This window comes from Gossypium hirsutum, chromosome D09, assembly GCF_007990345.1.
Source record: "Gossypium hirsutum isolate 1008001.06 chromosome D09, Gossypium_hirsutum_v2.1, whole genome shotgun sequence".
Lineage (NCBI taxonomy): Eukaryota > Viridiplantae > Streptophyta > Magnoliopsida > Malvales > Malvaceae > Gossypium > Gossypium hirsutum.
The window spans coordinates 42,274,759-42,294,262 of NC_053445.1; the positions used below are offsets into that span (position 1 = coordinate 42,274,759).

The following is a 19,504-nucleotide window of genomic DNA, read 5'->3' on the forward strand; positions in this document are numbered from 1 at the left end:
CTTGATTCATTCGAATCTAATCCAATCTTCACTAACCACGGATTGGTTTCCATATATGGACTACAATATCTTCAAAATATTAACACAATAACTAGTCTCAAGATTTTGCTGCATAAAATTGTCAACTCAAATATGACAAGTATCATCACTACCTCTATGCCAGTTTGTAGTGGGCATTGTTGAATGCCACTTAACATAGAATCACACAACCTACCTCGACAATTACTTAACGGCTTGTCAAAGGCTTTAACGAAAAACTATATTTCAAAGTTTAATTGATTGATAACTTTCTATTAGGAACTCAATTGATTACAGTTTTTAATTAGTAACTTGATTTTTTTTAATTATCTTACACTAGATTTTTTGGCATTTAAACTTATTTTGAATTACATCTTTTACCCTATACATGCAAAGCATGTATTTTATTAATTAAAACAAAAGATAAACAACCAAAATGAAACAAGCTTCTTCTAAGTTTTAGAAATTTCTTCACCTATTTATCAAACAATTTAAACTTCAATTTGGGTTTTGATACATTGTGGATATATAAATCTATACATTATCAATAAATCATATAACCACCTCATTAATAAAACTTTAAAATAAATAGATATGTATTTATATACTAACAGTATATCCAATACAAAATATAAATATTATTTTCCTTCGAACAAAAGATATATTAATTGTTTATCAAAGAAAAAAAAATTCTAACTTCATTTAACTTTATTACTGGCAAACTATTAAAGGAAAGAAAAAAAAAAGAGTTCTAGGGCAAAGTATTTATTAAGTAAATAATTGAACACACATTCAGTTGTCCATAATCTTGAGTGGTTGAAGTCATGGTTGAAACTCATTTGTATTATTATTATGTTTTAGTTTTGACAGTCTTGTTGTTGTGCTTTGTTGACATGCCAGGAATGGCTTTGCATTGGATTTGACAGTCTTTTCGAGGCTCTAACATGGACCGGAAGTTAGCACATTTTCTGAAGTTTCTGCAATTGAGGAATCAAGGTCGCCAAATGATGGATCATGTTCATAGGGTTTGATGTCCACACCTTGGTTTTTTAGGAGACTTTCATTTGCCTTCTGTTGCTCATCAATCATCATCTTTAGTCGCCTTCCTTGTTCTTCAATTCTCAACTGTAAATTTCGCTGAAACTGTAAAGTCAAAAAATGTCAATAATCTAAAACAAGTTAATATCCAGAATAAACCCAAGTCTTGGATTCATGAATATTCGTGTCCAAAATGAGTATACTAAATTTCCGAAGATTTATAACCCATGTTCACATTCCAATATGTGTAGAGTTTGTTTTAGAGACAATAGAATAAAAATATCCAGATAAGATGCTGAAGGCGAATGGTGTACCTCTAATTGTTCGTTAAGACGCCTTTGGACATCTAACTGAAGTTGCAATGCCTCCGTCAGGTGCAAACCACTGCCAAACACTCGACACATTGCATACATTGTTATCAAATTGCAGTCTAGAACATGTAGCATTAGAATACGAAAACAATTTGATGGTAAATTTCAGGGAAAAAAGAAAGGGAGATGTATTTGGATTGATAGAATACTAATGAGAGAGTCAAGGAGTTAGGAAGCTTACGTTTTGACATCAATCTGAGTTAAATCAGTTGTGCTTGTTCTTCCCTCTGGTTTCCATGCAACATGAAAAGGGTATTATCAGTCTGCATGTATATATATAAAGTTTCTATTTAAGTCTAACACAATTTATATTTCACAAAATCGTGTCTACCACTTGTGTTCGACATACATTAAGACATGGATATTTAGTATCGTCTTTCAAATAATATATGGATAAATCTAGAAAAATTGAGTATACTTGGTATGGGTATGATAGGACACATATCCACATTCACCTATACTCAAAATAAAAAGGCTGCCATCTGCTTGTGAACATCCAAAGGGGCTAAGAGACAATGCTATTATTCAAAAAATTAAACGACTAAAAGCAATCGACTGAAATTTATACTACATTAATGTTATAATAATATCTGCCCAATTGGGATCAGAGTTAGAACATTTGAATTAAGCTTTTTAACACTCGTTATGGGAGTTTATGTTGTTTATTTAGAATACCTTGTGTAAATTCTGGCATGTATCTTGCAGTACGGTATTTCTGCAAGTTAAGACAGAAATCAAAAGGAAACAAATCCAGATATTAGCATTATGGTCAACATTCAACACCCAAAGTTGTTTTTTAAGAAATTAAAAAAATACCTGCAAATGGCTTTTGACATGAAAGATGGTCAAACCTTGAGTATCCATTAGTTTCAGAATTGTCTTTGGGGTTGCCTCTGTTAAGACGATGATACCAAAAAGTAATGAGTAAACTAAAATGATGGCAGATATTGAAATTTCTCAAGATATAACCAAGTAATAATCATACTCTTACTTACTCTCACATCCTCCCAGACGTTTAACACATTCCACGAACTTTTCATGAAGATCCTGTGTCCACCTTATTCGTGTTTTGTTACTTTTATTACAATAAGCCTGCAAGGAAACAGTTGGAGATATTCAACACAAATTCTTCTATTAAGAAAAAGAAAAAAGCAAATTACTTACCCTTTGATCCTGATTTACTCGGGAAGGAAAGGAAAAGTGAGTTTTAGCGTTGCTGCCTGGAAATTTATAGGATCTTTCAAAGGATTTCTGGTATTGGTCGAAACAAATTTGTGATTTTACCAAGGACTGCAATGTATTTCTGAAATCATAGTTGGGTTCATCTTGAGCAATCGATTCAATGGAAGAGTAAATGTTGTGTTGGGGGCAGTAAGAAGAAGTATCCAATTGAATGCGTCTTTCAGTTGCATTAAAGGCATATGCTGGGGTGTGGAAACCGCTCATAATTGGATTGGATGATGATGATCCGGGATTTAGCTGTTGTGGCACTCCCTCCATGGCAGGTTGAAGGTTGCAGTTCCTGTTGAATCCAAGGCTCTGCCTTGCTAGCTCTTGGCAATCAGTCCTCTTGGTGTTCATTGACAATCTTAACCACAGCAGCTAATAGATGCAATTTTCTGAATCTACTGTTCAATTGGGATGCATAAATAGGAAACTGTATCTCATTTCCTTCTATTATGAACGGCTTAAAAGATTAAAAGCCACCCAGAATACGTGCAAAGATCAAAGAAAAGGGGTTGAAGCATAACCAACCATGGCAGTGTTGAATTAAAGATGTATGGTAGAGAATTTCTCTTTCATACCCCCCAATGACTCCAGGTTTAAGATATTAATATAAATATGAATGTAAACACAAATACAAATATATAAATATTGATAAGCTTAAAGCATTCATATTTTTAGATTTTAAATCTCAAAATTTGTAATCCCTTTAATATTGTGGAGTTGTAATAACATAATATATGTACATTAATACTAAAAGTAAAAAAAAAAATAAGGCTTGGTTTATAATTGAAATTTTTTTCCATTTTGAAGAAAAATATTTTCATTAATATAAAATATACATAAACATGACATATAGTACAAACGACCAATAAATAAAACAGTACTACAAGCTCTTGTACAAATACCAATGTTCAAAAAAATAAAGCCTAAAAAAGGAGAAAAATAAATTGACAATAACTACAATATTGAAAGGTTTAGAAATTAAGAGATACATCATATTGAGCAACTATTAATAACTACAACTTAGTCTCGTCATCATGAAATCACTCAAATGACAAACTCAGTCAACTAATTAACTATTGCAATAGGCCTCAAATAGACCTCATGAAATAAGTGATGCATAAAAACTAAGTCTTAGATAATACTTCTCATAATCATCTCAGAATTCAATCTTACGATCACCATCATAATACTCTCTAATAAAAAGGCCTCCTAATAATACTAACAACATACTTGCTTTAGTAGATCAAGTATATATCGTAAAATACAATTAGAAACAAAACTAAAACTATTGCAGCTTTTAAAGAAAATAGAATGGACAAAAAAAACTAAAAATTAAGTAGCTTTTAGAAAAAAAAATAATCCAATTTATCTAAACCGTCATTATAACTATCACGAAAGTGGTCAAAAAAGATATCGAAAGAGAAAAATGAAATAAAATTATTGAGAAGGGACGTATTATTTATTTTAATGCTTGAATTATTATTTTGGTTCAGTTTATCTAAAAAATTCAATACTAATCCATAAAAAACACAACAAATAATAAATGATACTTTTGAAATAAATGATATAAAATTATAGCTTAAATATAAAAATAAATTAAAAATGTAAATACCGCAGCGAAAAATAAAATAATTGTTGACTAAATAGTGAATAAAAGTTACTTCTAAAAATAGAAAATGAATATATATGTTATTATATGTTGACTGACCGAAACGCTTCGCTCCGTCTGTGCTTGTCCGGGGAAGTAATTGGAAATATAAAAATAGCTTTTTCAAAACACCAAAGGAGCAATTTTGAGAAAGAGCCGAGACACACAGGTCTTAAAATACCCAAGGATTTTGGGGTTTCAGGTTTCAACTGAGGCATGCATGCCCTTAATAAGACGCCGCCATATATTATTCAACAATTACCACACCCAAATTAAAAACTCTTTCTTTCTTTCGTCTTTCAACCACTTCATTTTCTTCCCTCCCACAATAATAAAATCTCAACCCTAAAATCAGTTTTTCTCTATATACATATTTTTTTCCTTTTGGATTCCAATGTAATATCTCAAGTTGACAAGTAGTGATATAAATTATCCAAATTTATTGATAGTATTATTTTTTAATCAATATATATATGCCACATATAAATCATATATGGACTATTTATGCTACTTCATTAAAAAACAATCACTATTTGTATGTTGAGGTAACTTATATCACATTTGTCTATTTAAGGTATCATGTTGAAAAAAATGGATACCAAATTAATATAAAAATGTCAAATTTAAATATTAAATATTATATTAAACCTATTATTATTTTTAAGAATTGGTATTTGATAAATTTAAAGTTTAAATCCTAAAATTAGTGCATGGAATAAAAGACTTACACACGTAGAGTTGTTATTTATCCTTATATTTTTATTTTTATTTTTAATATAATTGTCATAACCCTACATTTAAAGCATAAATTATAGTAATCTGAATGCTATAGCCCTTTAAAGATATGATATATAATATATCTAAAAATCGAATTTAATTCCAATTAGTTCTTTCTAACACTTGTAAGGAGTCACATTTAATAAATTTGGAATTTAAAAAATCTTAATATTTTTATTTATTTTTTAAAATAAAAAATTCATTAATTTATTTCATGAATGGGATCATATAAATTGGGTAAAAGAAAAAACAACAAACACTGTTTTTGACGGTGAAAGACAAGTTCTATCAACATGACAAGTTCTTCAACCTCAACATCAATAGATTATTATAGCACATTGATAATCGACTTTGTCACAACTCAAGTACGACATATCTAGAGTGATCGCAATTAACTGTCACGTTAAGACAATCAGCCTAAAATGGTCCAAAGCGATGGGCAAATAAATTCAGCACAAGAACTGAGCATCTACCAAATTGGGGAGGATGACAAAAAAATCGTCTCTAAAAGCAAGACTAATAAACGTGCTATAAGAGCATATAAAATTTTTTAAAAGTGAAGACTTATTGAACAATGGAAAAAAAATATAAAACTCAAGAGACCCTGAGTCCAAACCGACTTGTGAAATTATTTATTAATCTAAAATACTCTTAAAACAAAAATAGCTTAATAAACCAACGAAGAGCCACTCATTTTTCAAAAAAAAAAACTGCTGGTGGTTGGTGGAATTTCAACGATGACATGCACCATTATCTGTCTGTCACAGTTTGTGGAGACAACAAAGATACCCACAAGATAGATTGTGAACTGAAAAAAGAGAATGGCACATGGAGTTTATGAGAGAAAAAAACGAAAGAGAAAATTAGTGGGAGAGAGAAAAAGGTTGGATAGCACCACCTCGGGGCAAAACAATGGAGAAAAAACTTACCACTTAAAAAAAATTAATTTTTTAAAATCAATATGCTAATATTTTAATTTTTAATTTTTAATTTTTACTTATACTATAATGAAACTAAAGACTCAATGTTATCTCCCAACTGATGTTGAAAAATTTTCAAGTCTGAAATGTTTAAGAATTTCCAAATTTGGAATGTTTAATTAGCATATAAAATTTGGATCATAAGATAATAATAAAAAAATCATAATACAAAACAGGGAAAGGAAAATACAACAAAGCTCCCACATAATCAAGTTTTAAGAAATAAAAATAGAAATGGGAGACTCCCCATTCCCCACATCACATCTAAACAACGAATGAAACAAAATGAAAAATGAGAAGAAGGTGGCATTTTCAAGAGTGCAGCAAGGCCACCATAAACGAGGATAAAACCAGGACAACTCAGCTTCTAGATTAGGATGGAATTATTATAATACCTTCAATAAAATAATATCAATCACATTAATGATCACTTCCTCCCTTTATTTATTGCCAATCATTCTTGTACTTTCCTATATGTCATTTTTAAAAGACTTGTTGTTTTTACGAACTGGAGACATCTAGCGGCAAAAGTTTCAATTTCTTGTTTAATTTTAAAGTTTATAGATTATAACAAAACATAATTGTTAACGAGGCCGTAGCAGTGTTTGCAAATCTTAAATCTCACTTTCTACGAGTTTTTTTTAGAATTATTTAATTTAATTTTGAATATATTTCAATTATAAATTTTATTACACTTTATAATATTTAATTTATATGTGTATTATTTGTAATTATAATTGTGTAATAATTATATGCAAACGAAACACGATCACTTTAATCTAAAATTGTACTTTTTTTTTTTTTTAATTTCACAAATGAGTAAATTTAATATGCACCAAAAATTTTCCAAGTGTTAACCTTCTTCTTCGTTATATAATATGAAGTTTAAAATTATTAATTCAAAAATTTAATATGCACCAAAAACTGTATGTTTTCATACTCTCTTTTTTTTTTGCAACTTTATAAGTTAAAATGGGCATATAAAACTATTAATCAAGCAGAATATCGAAATATATTGACAAATATGATTCAACATTCTTTTTAGTGCTCGTTGGAACATAAGCAAAGGGGTTGCCTTCTTCATTCTATTGAAACCCTTAACTCACTTGATAGGTTCAATCTTCCAATGCATCATGAAGTCATCGTTTAAGAATATCCTTAGTAGCTTCAAAATAGATGCTATGTTCAAGATTTAAGCATTAATTTTGGAAATTCGATTTTGATACAAACTGTTATTTTTAGGAAAAATGAGATTTCGTTAGAATAGTTGCAATAATTTTTTTTAATATTGCGATTTTAATGTTCTTTTCACAATTAAAATAACTCGATTTGCCTCTATCAAACAGATCTACAAGGCTAGCATCTTAGGCATTTTCAAATTGTCTAAAATTTTCATAATTTAATTTAGTATAACAACTTGTTTTTCGTTGATGTTGGAAAAATTTGATTTTGGGATCTAATTTCTTAAACCAAATTGTTCTGGAAATTTTAATCAAGCTGTGACAAGATGAATACAAAATTAGGGAATAAAATTATTAAGTAATTAGTTAGATAAATTAGTAACTAGTGAATAAGGACTAAATTGAAAGATGCCTAAACTAGAGAGATTGGATGAGAGTTTAAGTAAGTCCTTAATGTGCAATTTAACCAAGGGCATGAAGATAATTTAACCATAATTGAAATAAGTTGGTGGAAAGAATTGATCTCATCCATCCATCTCTACTAGCCGTTTCCTAAGCCATTATCAACCATAGGATTTATTATAATATAATTTAACATAATAATAAAAGAAATAAAAGATGAAAAACGAAGTGGTCATCTTCATTCTCATCAAACGGAAAAACCAAAACAAGAAGGAAGAAAAACTTTGCATGTTTCTCTCCATTGCCGAGAGCTTTGAACCGTTTTCAGGAACTCTTTCTTTTCGATTATAATTAGAATATTAGGTGAAAAAGGTAGTGTTTAGTAAACCCATTGTAATTAGATGATGAATTGTTAAGGTTTTGCTTAATAGCCATTAGTAAGGTAGATAGAAAATGGTTAGAATTTTGACAAATAGTTGTGTTTTGGATCAGGGATTCCTAGGGTAGGGGGCTATAAGGTTAAGGTTGAGAGATTCGTTTGATGAAATTTTCTTTAATGATGTCTTTGTTAAAAATCAGAATGTTTGCATATTCAAATTATTGAATGTAGTTAAAGACATAATTGGGACGTCGAATGATAAAGGAAAGACGAAGACGACGGACGAGCGACGATTTTGACTTGTGCTAAAATAATTTATTTATTATTATTATTATTATTTAAGTATCAAGTAAAATATATGTATTAACATAATACACATATTAAAATAATGAAAAATATCAAATTTAAGTAGACACTTAAAAAATCTTATTTTTTTTTATCTCAAATTGGAACAATATGGTAAAACAATTAGACCTAATTTATTCATTTCAATTAGTCGAAATTCAATTAATAGAACAACACAAGTGAAGAAAATGTGTAGTTTGTTTAGGGGGAGAAAAAATGTAATGACAAGAAGGATGATTGGATCGATGGTCTCAAAATAATAATAAAGACTTTGGGTATTAATTAATAAACAGATAAGCATTAATTAGAAACAAAATTAAATAAAACCAATGGAATGAAAGTATTAAGAAGCAACATTGTATTTGCAACTCAAATGGGATATTTTAAAACGAAAAACATTGTATTTGCCCCTTCAAACTTCGGAGGGACAGGCACCCCATTCAGTTGACCGCCCTGCCCCTACTTTATTTATTTATTTGTCTTTTTTCTTTTTGGGCCAGCCTTTTATTTATTTGTTTGTTTTCAATTTTTTTTCTCATTTGCTTATTTTACTTATGCTTGAAATGATTAAAATTCGGTTAAATTTTGTTATTATTCTTTATGTTATGAATTTAATTTGGTTACTTTTAGTCTTTATGTTCTTTAAATTTTAAAATTTCAGTCATTACTAAATAATAACTGTTAAATTCATTGAGTAAATTTATGTTATTTTTAAAATTTGATGCGCCAAACATATTATTGTATCTGTAATATTATGTCAACTTATTATTCTCACATATTACCCACTAAAAATCTAGTTAATGGATTATCGACTGTCATTTGCATTAAGACTGAAATTTCAAAAATCGAAGAGTATAATGACTTAAAATGACCAAATTGGAGAAAATAGACTAAATCTACAATTGTACATATAATACAGGACTAGTAATTGGATTTAATCAAATAAATTTAACCGCTACTGTTTGGGCCAAGACTAAAATTTCAAATTTTGAAAAAATACAGGGACTAAAATTGATCAAATAAATGTATAAGGACTAAATTCTCAATTTTTACAAAATATAAGACTAATAGCAGAATTTAACCTTAAAATTCAGCGTTTAGGATGATTAGTACATTTTAGAGTTTAAGATTCAAATTTAAGTTGAATTCTATATCATACCGTAAATTCGAAAATGTCATTTTATTATTTAAAAACTATTAAAGCTATTTCCTTTTTAAATCAAATTTTATTTATTAAATAATACTTCAACCAGGTGAAACTATTTTCAATTTAAAATATCTTATTTTAGGTCTAATCAATTTGAATGGATAACTCAAAATTTCAACATATTACCACCTTCCCAGGTCCTTTTCACTAATGTTGACCTATAGGTTAATTATCCAAAATCCCAACTATTATAATATGCTTATTGCGTTTTAATATAACATTTGGTACATGAAATTTACACTTTTTACTAATTTGGTACATAAATTTTTTCTTGGTCCGATTTGGTACACAAACTTGACACTTTTTCCTAATTTGGTACCTAAACTTGACACATTTTCTTAAGTTGGTACTTAATATTTTTTGGGATCCAATTTGGTACCTAAACTTGACTCTTTTTCCTAATTTGGTACCTAATCTTTTTTTTGTTCGATTTTTTGCTTGAACTTGTCAAACGTTTTTCAAATTACTCCAATATGCTAACAATGTTATTTTTTTATGAGGTAGCAAAAATAATCAATGTAAGATCGACATGTGACTGATGATATGATTTTTTTTGTATTTATATGTTCAATTACTTTTAGTTTTAATTTATTTATTTATTATTTTATTAATTGAAAATATGAATTTCTTTTAATTTGGGTTTTTAAAACTCTTTTTTTTCGTATTTAATATTAATTCGTTAAGCATAGCTCAATACCTTTTTTTAACATGAATTTCCTCTAATACTAATAATTTTTTTGTAGCATAACAAAAAAAATAGCACCGTTAGTGTTTTGCATAATTTGTATAACATTTAATAAATTAAGGTGCCAAATTGAACCTAAAAAAAACTTAGGTACCAAATTGGGCCCCAAAAAAAGTTTAGGCACCAAATTAAGAAAAAAGTGTCAAGTTCATATACCAAATTGGGCTAAAAAAAATTTAGATATCGACTTTAAAAAAATACCAAATTCAAGTACTAAATACTATAATAAGCCTTTATTTATTTATATATTTATCAACTTTTATACTTCTATTCATTTATAATTGAAATATCATAATTTATCATCCAATTCGTAAAATAACGATAATATGGTAAAAGTATTAAGGAAGCTTTTGTATTTAGGGGTGGATTGTATTTCGACCTCTCTACTGTAAAAATGGACAAATTAGCCTTTACACATTTCGAAACATGCAAATTAACCCTTCTGCCATGACATGGAACGTTAAATTAAATTGTTAATTACTAATTTGGTCTTGAACTATAGCTAAAATATCATTTTGATTTTTTAAAAAAAAAGTCTTAATCATAATTTTAAAAAATTAAAAAATCTTAGAAAAAATATAATTTATTAAAAATATTAAAAATATGTTAAAAATATTAAAAGTTTTGTTAAAACAGAATCAAACCTAAATTTATTAAAGTAAAAACTTACATTCAAACAAACTTTTTTTTTTGTGAATCATGGTGTTTTTATTTTCATTTTTTTTATTTTGAAAATTGAGGTCTCTTTGGAAAATATTTTCATTTCCAATAAAAATCTCGATTTGATGAAAACTATCTAATGCAATGAGACGCTAAAATTATCTGTTGAAGACGCTCTATAATGCAATTTTAAAAGCACTCATTTTAATAAAATCGTGGCTTTATTACTATTGAAATCCAATCAAACCAAAGAACAACCCATTTATAGTAAACAAAATCTTTCGATTTTGCATCTCTCTTTGGTGACAAAGAAGAAGATGAAGACAAGAAGCTTCTTTCGCTATTTCTTTACCTTTGGAGACGTGTTGATGCCTTTGGGAGTTTTATTTTAAATTAAAATTTCACTTTTTATCTTTTATTTCGTCCTATAAATCTAAAACATTATCCTTGTTCAGAATCCAAAAATTTATATTAAAAATTTAAAACTCATAAATTATTAAACTCAGTAATTTAAAGATTAAAGCTCCTTAGGGCATTAAACAATATGATCTCTAAATAGGAATGCTTGTAATAATTAAGGGGATGCAAAAATGAGTAATCGGAATTTTATAACAGTGATTATAAAAGCATAGGAGGTGCAAAAATGAGTATTCACTAAAGTAAAAGAAAGTAAACATTAAATAATTTTTTATGCACCTTTTAGTTAGAAGCATGAGTAATGAAGATGAAACTGAACATTAACGAAAGTAATATAAATTTGAAAGTGAGTATTCAAAACTTTTAATTAATTTTTTTCCTTCAATCAAAGCTTTATGTTGATTCTTTAAAAATGAAAAAAAATAAAGTTTTCAAACTTATTGTTAATACAAATTAGTTTTAAGGGTAATCTTTATTTTTGTTGGTTTTTCAATGAAAAACTTATTATAAAATTTTCACTTACATCAATTCACTCTCTCTGTATTATGAAATTTCCAAATTTAATTTCCTTATATATATAAGACAGACTATTTTTTTTTAAAAAAAATTATCAATTAATTTTAAATTAGATGTCATACATAATGGAATTCACAATTCATGTATCTATACAAGAAACAGAATAGTATGTAAGTACTAACTTGGATTTGGATCCAAACTAAATTTGGGCCTAAATTTGGAGTTAAGCTTTAAATTTGGACCCATTTTAAGTTTCCTTTAATTTTAAAATAAAAATCTTATTTTAATTCAGAATTTATTCTTAATGATTTTCTTTTTGGTTTTTCTTAGAAATGCTCCAAGATGAAATGTGGATAATAATGTTTGCTAAAAAGGATCCTTAAATCCAGATTATTTCAATTCGGCTTAAAACTTAATCTAACCAGAATTAAAATAAAACTCAATTTGTAATTACATCATTTTCAAATAATTCAATTTAATCTTAAAATTAAATAAAGAACTCAGTTTAGTCCAATATTCACTTATCAGCACATCTTCAGTACATTCGAGGCTCAAACACTAAGAAATTTGAATTAAGAAGTCCAAACAAAATTAGATGTATATAACTGGTGTTTTGAAATTGGTAAGATTTATTGTTAGGCTAAATATTCAATTTAGGGCCCAATTTCTAAGAGTTGCTCACATAAGGGCCTAATCTTTACGAAAGTGTTCAAATGAAAGTCAAACCTTCCAAAATGAATGAATAAGAACTGAGCATTCTTGAAAGTGCTCAAATAAAGGCCAAAACTTGTTTAAATTGCTTAAATAAGGGCTTTTCAAATGTTGTATATCAAGTTTCAAATTATAATTTTTTTTATCATTTTTTCTTTTCAAGTAATATCTGATTCAGTTGCTATGCGTTTTATTGTAAACATGTCAACATTCACCTAATTTTTACTGCAAACAGAATTGAAGTACGTGAAAACCCTTATTTAAGTACTGTGGTAAAGATTAAGTCCTTCCATAATCATTTAAAAAGATTTGACCTAAGTGTATATATTTAATGGCCCTAAAAAGTTATAAGATTGTATATTATCTTAAGTATTTAGTACCATAATTACTTATGAAATTTTATTTTTGTCATTATTGTGAATTATATAATTTGGTGCTTTACCATATTTGGGTTTAGAGTTAATTTAAACAAGCAGTATTTTCAGTTACCCGTTGTTAGGTTATAATAGTAATTAGTAGGGGTCAAAATAAGGGCAAAATTAATTTATTGTTCATAATTTAACAATTTTGAGATTTTAGATTCTATTTTTTTTGTAAATTATTTATTGGTTCTCTTTATTTTATTTTGGATTAAGTTATATCATTAATAACTCTTATGTAGATTTATTTTAATTTAATTTCTAATATATGATTACCAGATGAATTATGCTTTGTAATAACTAGATTATAATTATTTGGACATATTATTTATGATTGTATTTGTTATAATACTTATAGCATTTAAAAAAGTAAAATATTTGGACATATTCTTTAACCGAGAGGTTGGGGGGTTTGATCCCGCCCATGCGAATGATCCACATTTTATGGTCAACCGTTTACTTCTTTGAAGAGCACCATCGATAAAGAAATTAGTCACTGCTACTGACAGTAGACACCTTGATTTTGAAAAAAAAACTTTGTTACGAAATTTTAAAGCCATGACATTCACTGAATATTTGATGATTGGTGGTGAATATGGTGATGTAGAAGCAAGGATCATTGGTAGTCCCACATACATGTCATGTGCATGGAAAATCAACCAAATTCATAGATGAAAACGATGGGAAATAGGAGTTATCTCATGCGCAACTTCTCCTTTAAACTTCCCATGTGCAAATGATTTTGTTGCAAGTTTTGATGTCATTAAAACAAAGCTGTCAATGATGAAGCCCTCCTTTCTTTCTTTCTTTCATCACTTCCATTTCCATACGCATAACTCAAAGAATTAATATGAAATTTGCTTATGTATGAATCTCATGGCCATCAAAACAGCTTCGTTCTTTTGATTTCAACATACATCAGCTGAAGAAAAAGAACTGTACAATCTCTCTGCATGCGCTCACATTTGCATCGCAGTTTATTGTTTTTTCTCAATTATTTCACTTCCCAGAATTGGTAAGTTCCAATCCCATTTCTTTTTGGAGTCCATCTTTAAAAGAGAAGCACAAAAGGAGTAGGTGCCTCTAATCGGATCAATCTTGTTTGCTCTAATAATTTACCGACATTTGTGTCTAATTTGCTGCCTAATTGAAATTATTTTCCAAAGCAAATGTTCCGTACCATTAACTTCAAAAGTTATGTGACTTAATTGTTATCAAATAGTCATAATTATTAAGTAAAGATTTATGTGGAATAATTATTTTTATTGCTAAAGACGTGAATATCAATTTAGATAGTTATGCCTCTATGAAGAGACATGAGAACTCCAATAAATAGGAGTCAAATTTAATTTATTTAGTACACCAAAAACATATAAAAAAAACAGTTTCATTCTATTCTCCTCTATCTTCTTACCTTCTTAAATTGTTTTATAAAGAATTATTGTAGAAGTTCTTTATAAAAATTGATACACTTGTTATACTTCTTTCAATACTTAGTAGACTATTTTCGTCAATGTAAAATATTGACAGTTATTGGGTTTCGTTCTCCAGATTCATTTGTTTATAACATTTTTATACACCAAGATATAGGTGGGAGTGAATAAAAACTTACAGATAATACCATTGATACGTGCCTTAACGCCTTCATTAACTTTTCAAAATTTTATTTTTATCCTCGCGCAATAACAACAAATCATAATACATATATATATATATATATATTTACTTTATTTCGCTATTTGCTTGATCTAATTGTAATTAGAGGTGATAATCCGATGGATTTAAGATTGGTTATTTTGGATTCAAATTGTACAATTTCTAACCCTTTTGAAGTTTGGATTGTTTGTACCTTAAATACAATTATATATTTTACATAATTTAAATACTTACATGCCAATATAAATTATTAATTTTTTATATTTTTAACTATACTTTTATCATCATATAAAATTTAAATCTTTACATAAATTGAAACATTTGATTAGATAAAGAACAACAGATATAATACATTATATAAGTCTAAATAAATTATAATTATAATTATAATTATAATAAAATTTTGATAAAATATAATACTAAATAATTTCTTTTAACTCTAGGAGGTGGCTGCTTAAAGTTGACTGTTCAGGCTCTATGTCCTTAGCTGAATTCGCCATATAATCGGCTACAGCATTGGCTTGGCGATAAACATATGCAAATGTTACTTCCCATTGTCTCCTACAAAGCTAAGTATGAGTGCCGTATTGTAATCATTGTTGAAAAATGAGTTTAAAAGGTTAATTATTGTTAAATTATGACTTTTCACGCCTTCCTTTTTAAATCTTGTAATACTTCTTTGTCACGTTAATATATACCAAATGTATTATTAATTTTTTCATTGATTCCATTTGAAGTAACGCCTCGGTAAGTTACCCACTCCCAACATTGGATTAGATTAATTGGGAGACATCCATCCACTCATAACACTTTTTTAGTTTGAATACACTCCTAATATAATAAGAAGTACATTTAGACCCAATAACATTGTATTGATAAGGCCCCGCGATATACACTTATGAATATTCTTTACATATTTAGCAAGATTAAATGATACCAGTGGATAAGAGGATTTCGCCTATATATATACATTGATGAACATGAAAAAAAATACGATCTTATAGCACCCTAAAGTTACTCTAAGCATTTGTTTTCTAGATCAGGTTGTTCTCTCATTCTTGTTTCGGCTCTTGACCTTTTTAGGTGAACCGACTTCTATTGCATCATCCTCTTTTCTTGTTGTACTCTATATCAACAAAACTTTTCTTCCAAGTGACGTTGATCATAAACTCCCCACAGTTCCACTTGGAGTATGGAAGAGATGCCTAAGTTCTTGCTAAACCCATGAATCCAATTGCCACATGAATCACCTAGGATCAGCCAAGGAGGCTCGCTGCTTGCCATATTGGTAGGACGACGACCGGTCTAGAGTTGCTTCATTGGTCTGCCCTCGCCGTCAAGGTGTCTTTAGAGCCTGGCTTTGGTGGTTTCTAGGCCTTACAATGTATTATTAGATTTCGTTAAGCTTGCTCGGTGACATTGGGACACTATAATTCAAATTGCAGAAGCTCAAAAATGGACTACATTTATTTTTATAATTGCAAGATTTAAAACAGGGCATGGAAAGTTGAAATGTTGGAATTTACATGGGGAATTGCTCTAATTGCGACAAGTAATTCTGGGTGGGAATATTTTAAAAGAAAGGTGATGTATGTATCTTTATGTAACAGATTTAAAGTTGTTTTTTTTTTTTAATTTATTCTCCCTTTGCTTTATTTCACAGTGTGCCGTAACCGTAGATTCTCTTAAAACCATCTAATGTCAGAAGAAAAACACTGCTAATCTTTTGCCTGTATTACTTTACAAATTCATTGCCAGATGTTGGTTTAATTAACATGTGATAATACGACAACTAAAATTGTCTCTAGACTTTACCCCCCCCTTTTTTTTTTGTGAAGCATGTCGCCATTTTTTATGTCTTAAATCTTGGATGTTTTCGTGAAACAAATCCTGACAATTTACCTGTATTAGGCTCAACTTGAACATGTTGATAAATGCAATCTTCCAAAACTTGCTTTTCGCATCGGATCTCAGTTAGTCAATTATGGATTAGATTCTCCAATATATATATATATATATTTAAAAATGGAAGAATAGGAGTAATACAGGTAGCCATTACCACCAGGATTTCCTTGTATATTTATGATTGGATGATAATTTTTGTTCAAATTGGAGAGTAATTTAATCTTTAACTCATTCAACAGCTTTCAAACAATTTAGTTGCCTCTCCCTTGAAATGGTTTTAAGAGCAAATCAAATCGAAGATGAGTTGTTCAGGAGCATTCCAAGCTGTCAGAAAATGAGCTTTTTATTAGCTTCAATTTATAACAGGGTCATTTATTCTTTATGATTTTAACTGTCGAATGATTAAAATTAAAGTTTTAAATATAATTTAATAATACTTTTTATAATTTTATAAAATTAAGTGATTAAAATATAAATTTATTAATAACTTTTACCCTTAACTTTTTTACCAACCAATGGATGTTGCTAAAATGTTTTCCAAGATAATGTATCATAAATAGGATATTTTACGGTTGCAGAGGAAATTAAAATTCTAATAAAAGGCGATGAACTATGACTACATTTTTGTCTACAAATATACATGTTAATCTGCTTAATTAGGATTAAGCTCCTCTTAACATTTATTAAGATTTCTCTTGCCAAGTGATGTATGGTACGAGACTTTGTTACCTAACATTTTTATGTTTACCCTTGATTTTTTTATAAAATATATAGCATATTTATGTAAATAAATAATATTTTATAAAAGAAGAGTTCAAGAAGAAAGAAAAGAGAATAAAGGGATAAAAGAAAAAGTTGAATTCAATCTTTGAAGGTTTTCCTTGTGGGTGATGAGAATCGAGGGAGAAAAGAATGAGCAATTGTGACATAGATTAGTTGGCGACAGAGGGCAACAGAGGAGGAGACTGTAGCAATAGTACCACTAAAAAAGGATAGCAATGGCGACGGCGAGACCAATAATAAAAAAACAAGGAGCACAAAGGGTCAATGAGATGTTAGTTATTGCGGCAACTGGGAAAGTGACAATTGAGAGGAGGAGAAAAGGACCAAATTATAGAAATTGTAAATGTAAAAGTTATTTAGAATTAGGATTAAATTGATAGAACATGTAAATATTGAGAACTAAATGTGGATTATACCAATTTAAAAAAATCACATCATTATTTCGATTAATAACTATTTAACAAAAATCATTATTTCTATTAATGAGCCTAAACAAAAATACGCTAATAATCCGTAAATGTATATTTTACCTATTAACATTATATCATATGTATAGTCTCTAACAATAAAATTCAAACATCCCAAAAATACCTATTAGGTGTAATCATATATATATTATTAAAGGGTTCTAAATAAATAAGTGTATTTACATTACAATTTTTTGACAAGTGACTCTCCCCCATTTAAAGCATTTATTTTTGGTTTGTTAAATTACTCCTTTATTTTTTTTTATTTTTTTAAATCATATTAAATAATTTACTTTAAACATAACTTGATTGTTATATTTATATTATAGTTTATTAGATTTTTTAAATTAATTTTTTTATTATTGTTTTTAATAATAGAAATTTTTTATTACTGTTAATTACAATAATTTTTCATTTATTAGTACAAAATTTTATAATTGTTTTTAATAATAGGATGATTTATTTTCTACATGTTATCACTATTTATGATCTGACTCAACTGTTTATGACTTGACTCTACTATTCATAAAATTGACATTCTCAGCAGACCTTAAGCATGTTGGGCACGTGTACCGTTCCAGCTCGTATGCTAGATCTCACAGTCTGGGACTACATGCGAAATCCTTGAATATATGTGAGCTAATACCGCAAACTCCCTTGGCTGTCCTCTCATTGCATGCGTTGCGTGCATCCATCTAGTGGGGCCTGGCCGGGTCGAGGACTGACATTCTGAGCAGACCTTAGGCATGTTGGGCACGTGTATCGTTTCAGCTCACATGCTAGATCTCGCGGTCCCCTACATGCGAAATCCTTGGGTATATGTGAGCTGGTTCCCCTCGACTCATGCGAGTTGATACCGCAAACTCCCCTGACTTTCCTCTCACTACACGTCACGCGCATCCATCTGATGCGACCCGGATCTTATCTAAGCTTCGGGTTGGTGACTATTGGTGTATAACAATAATTGATATTTCTATTTATTATAATTATTTTAACATAATGTTTTCAAACTTTATAATAGAACATATATGTAATGGCCCATTTTTGCCCGGGGCCCAATAAGACCCAAACAAAACCAAATAAATAATAAAAAACCTGAAGCTCAAATCAAACAGCCCAAATAAAAATTAAAACCCAAACCATTACAGACCTCAACCCAAAGAAAATCAAAAAGGATTGGTGGCGACTCCCATTTTCGTTTTCAAAATAAAAAGTCGACCTTTTCACAAAAAAATGGTTTCAACTGACATGGCGACTCCGCTGGGGACCCAAATTAAGAGAGTCAAGCCACGACTTGATTACTTTTTGTCTTTTTGTCGAAAATTGAAAACTTGGTTTAAATGTACGATCCTTTCGTTGCATTTCATCCGTCTTTGTTATGATCTTCATCCTTGTGGTTTATTATTACTGTGTTGGTTTAAGTTTTGGTATCTTTCTGCACATTGAATCGCATGATCGGTCGATCTTACCTTTTTAAGTGGGAGTGAGAAACTATTCCTTCGTGAGGTCTTCACCTCCATGCAGGATAGTGGATCGCTTTCGGGATACATCTGTACCTATATCTTCGTGTGATTTTTATCTCCGTGCAGCCATAGGGAAATGTATTCCCCTAAACTAAACTCGATCCATATGAGCCTATGATGGGTGAG

At 29.0% G+C, this 19,504-nt stretch overlaps 1 protein-coding gene across 1 annotated transcript; it reads right to left on the reverse strand.

Moving 5' to 3' along the window:
- Window positions 1-636: 636 nt before the first annotated feature.
- LOC107892531 (myb family transcription factor PHL5) lies at window positions 637-3,829 on the reverse strand. Its single transcript, XM_041100726.1, has 7 exons — window positions 2,592-3,829; window positions 2,423-2,519; window positions 2,244-2,320; window positions 2,103-2,142; window positions 1,609-1,654; window positions 1,371-1,440; window positions 637-1,161 (listed from the first exon to the last, which is right to left on the reverse strand). The coding sequence occupies exons 1-7, from the start codon at window positions 3,006-3,008 to the stop codon at window positions 958-960; spliced, it is 951 nt and encodes a 316-aa protein (XP_040956660.1). The 5' UTR covers window positions 3,009-3,829; the 3' UTR covers window positions 637-957.
- Window positions 3,830-19,504: the final 15,675 nt, after the last annotated feature.

Bases quoted from the DNA above. Each gene is read 5' to 3' on its own strand.
- LOC107892531 (XM_041100726.1), bottom strand. From the start codon at position 3,008: ATGAACACCAAGAGGACTGATTGCCAAGAGCTAGCAAGGCAGAGCCTT. The intron at 1,655-2,102 runs GTATTCTAAATA...CATGGAAACCAG, and splicing joins CATGCCAGAATTTACACAAG to AGGGAAGAACAAGCACAACT. The intron at 1,441-1,608 runs GTAAGCTTCCTA...AGTGTTTGGCAG, and splicing joins ACTCAGATTGATGTCAAAAC to TGGTTTGCACCTGACGGAGG.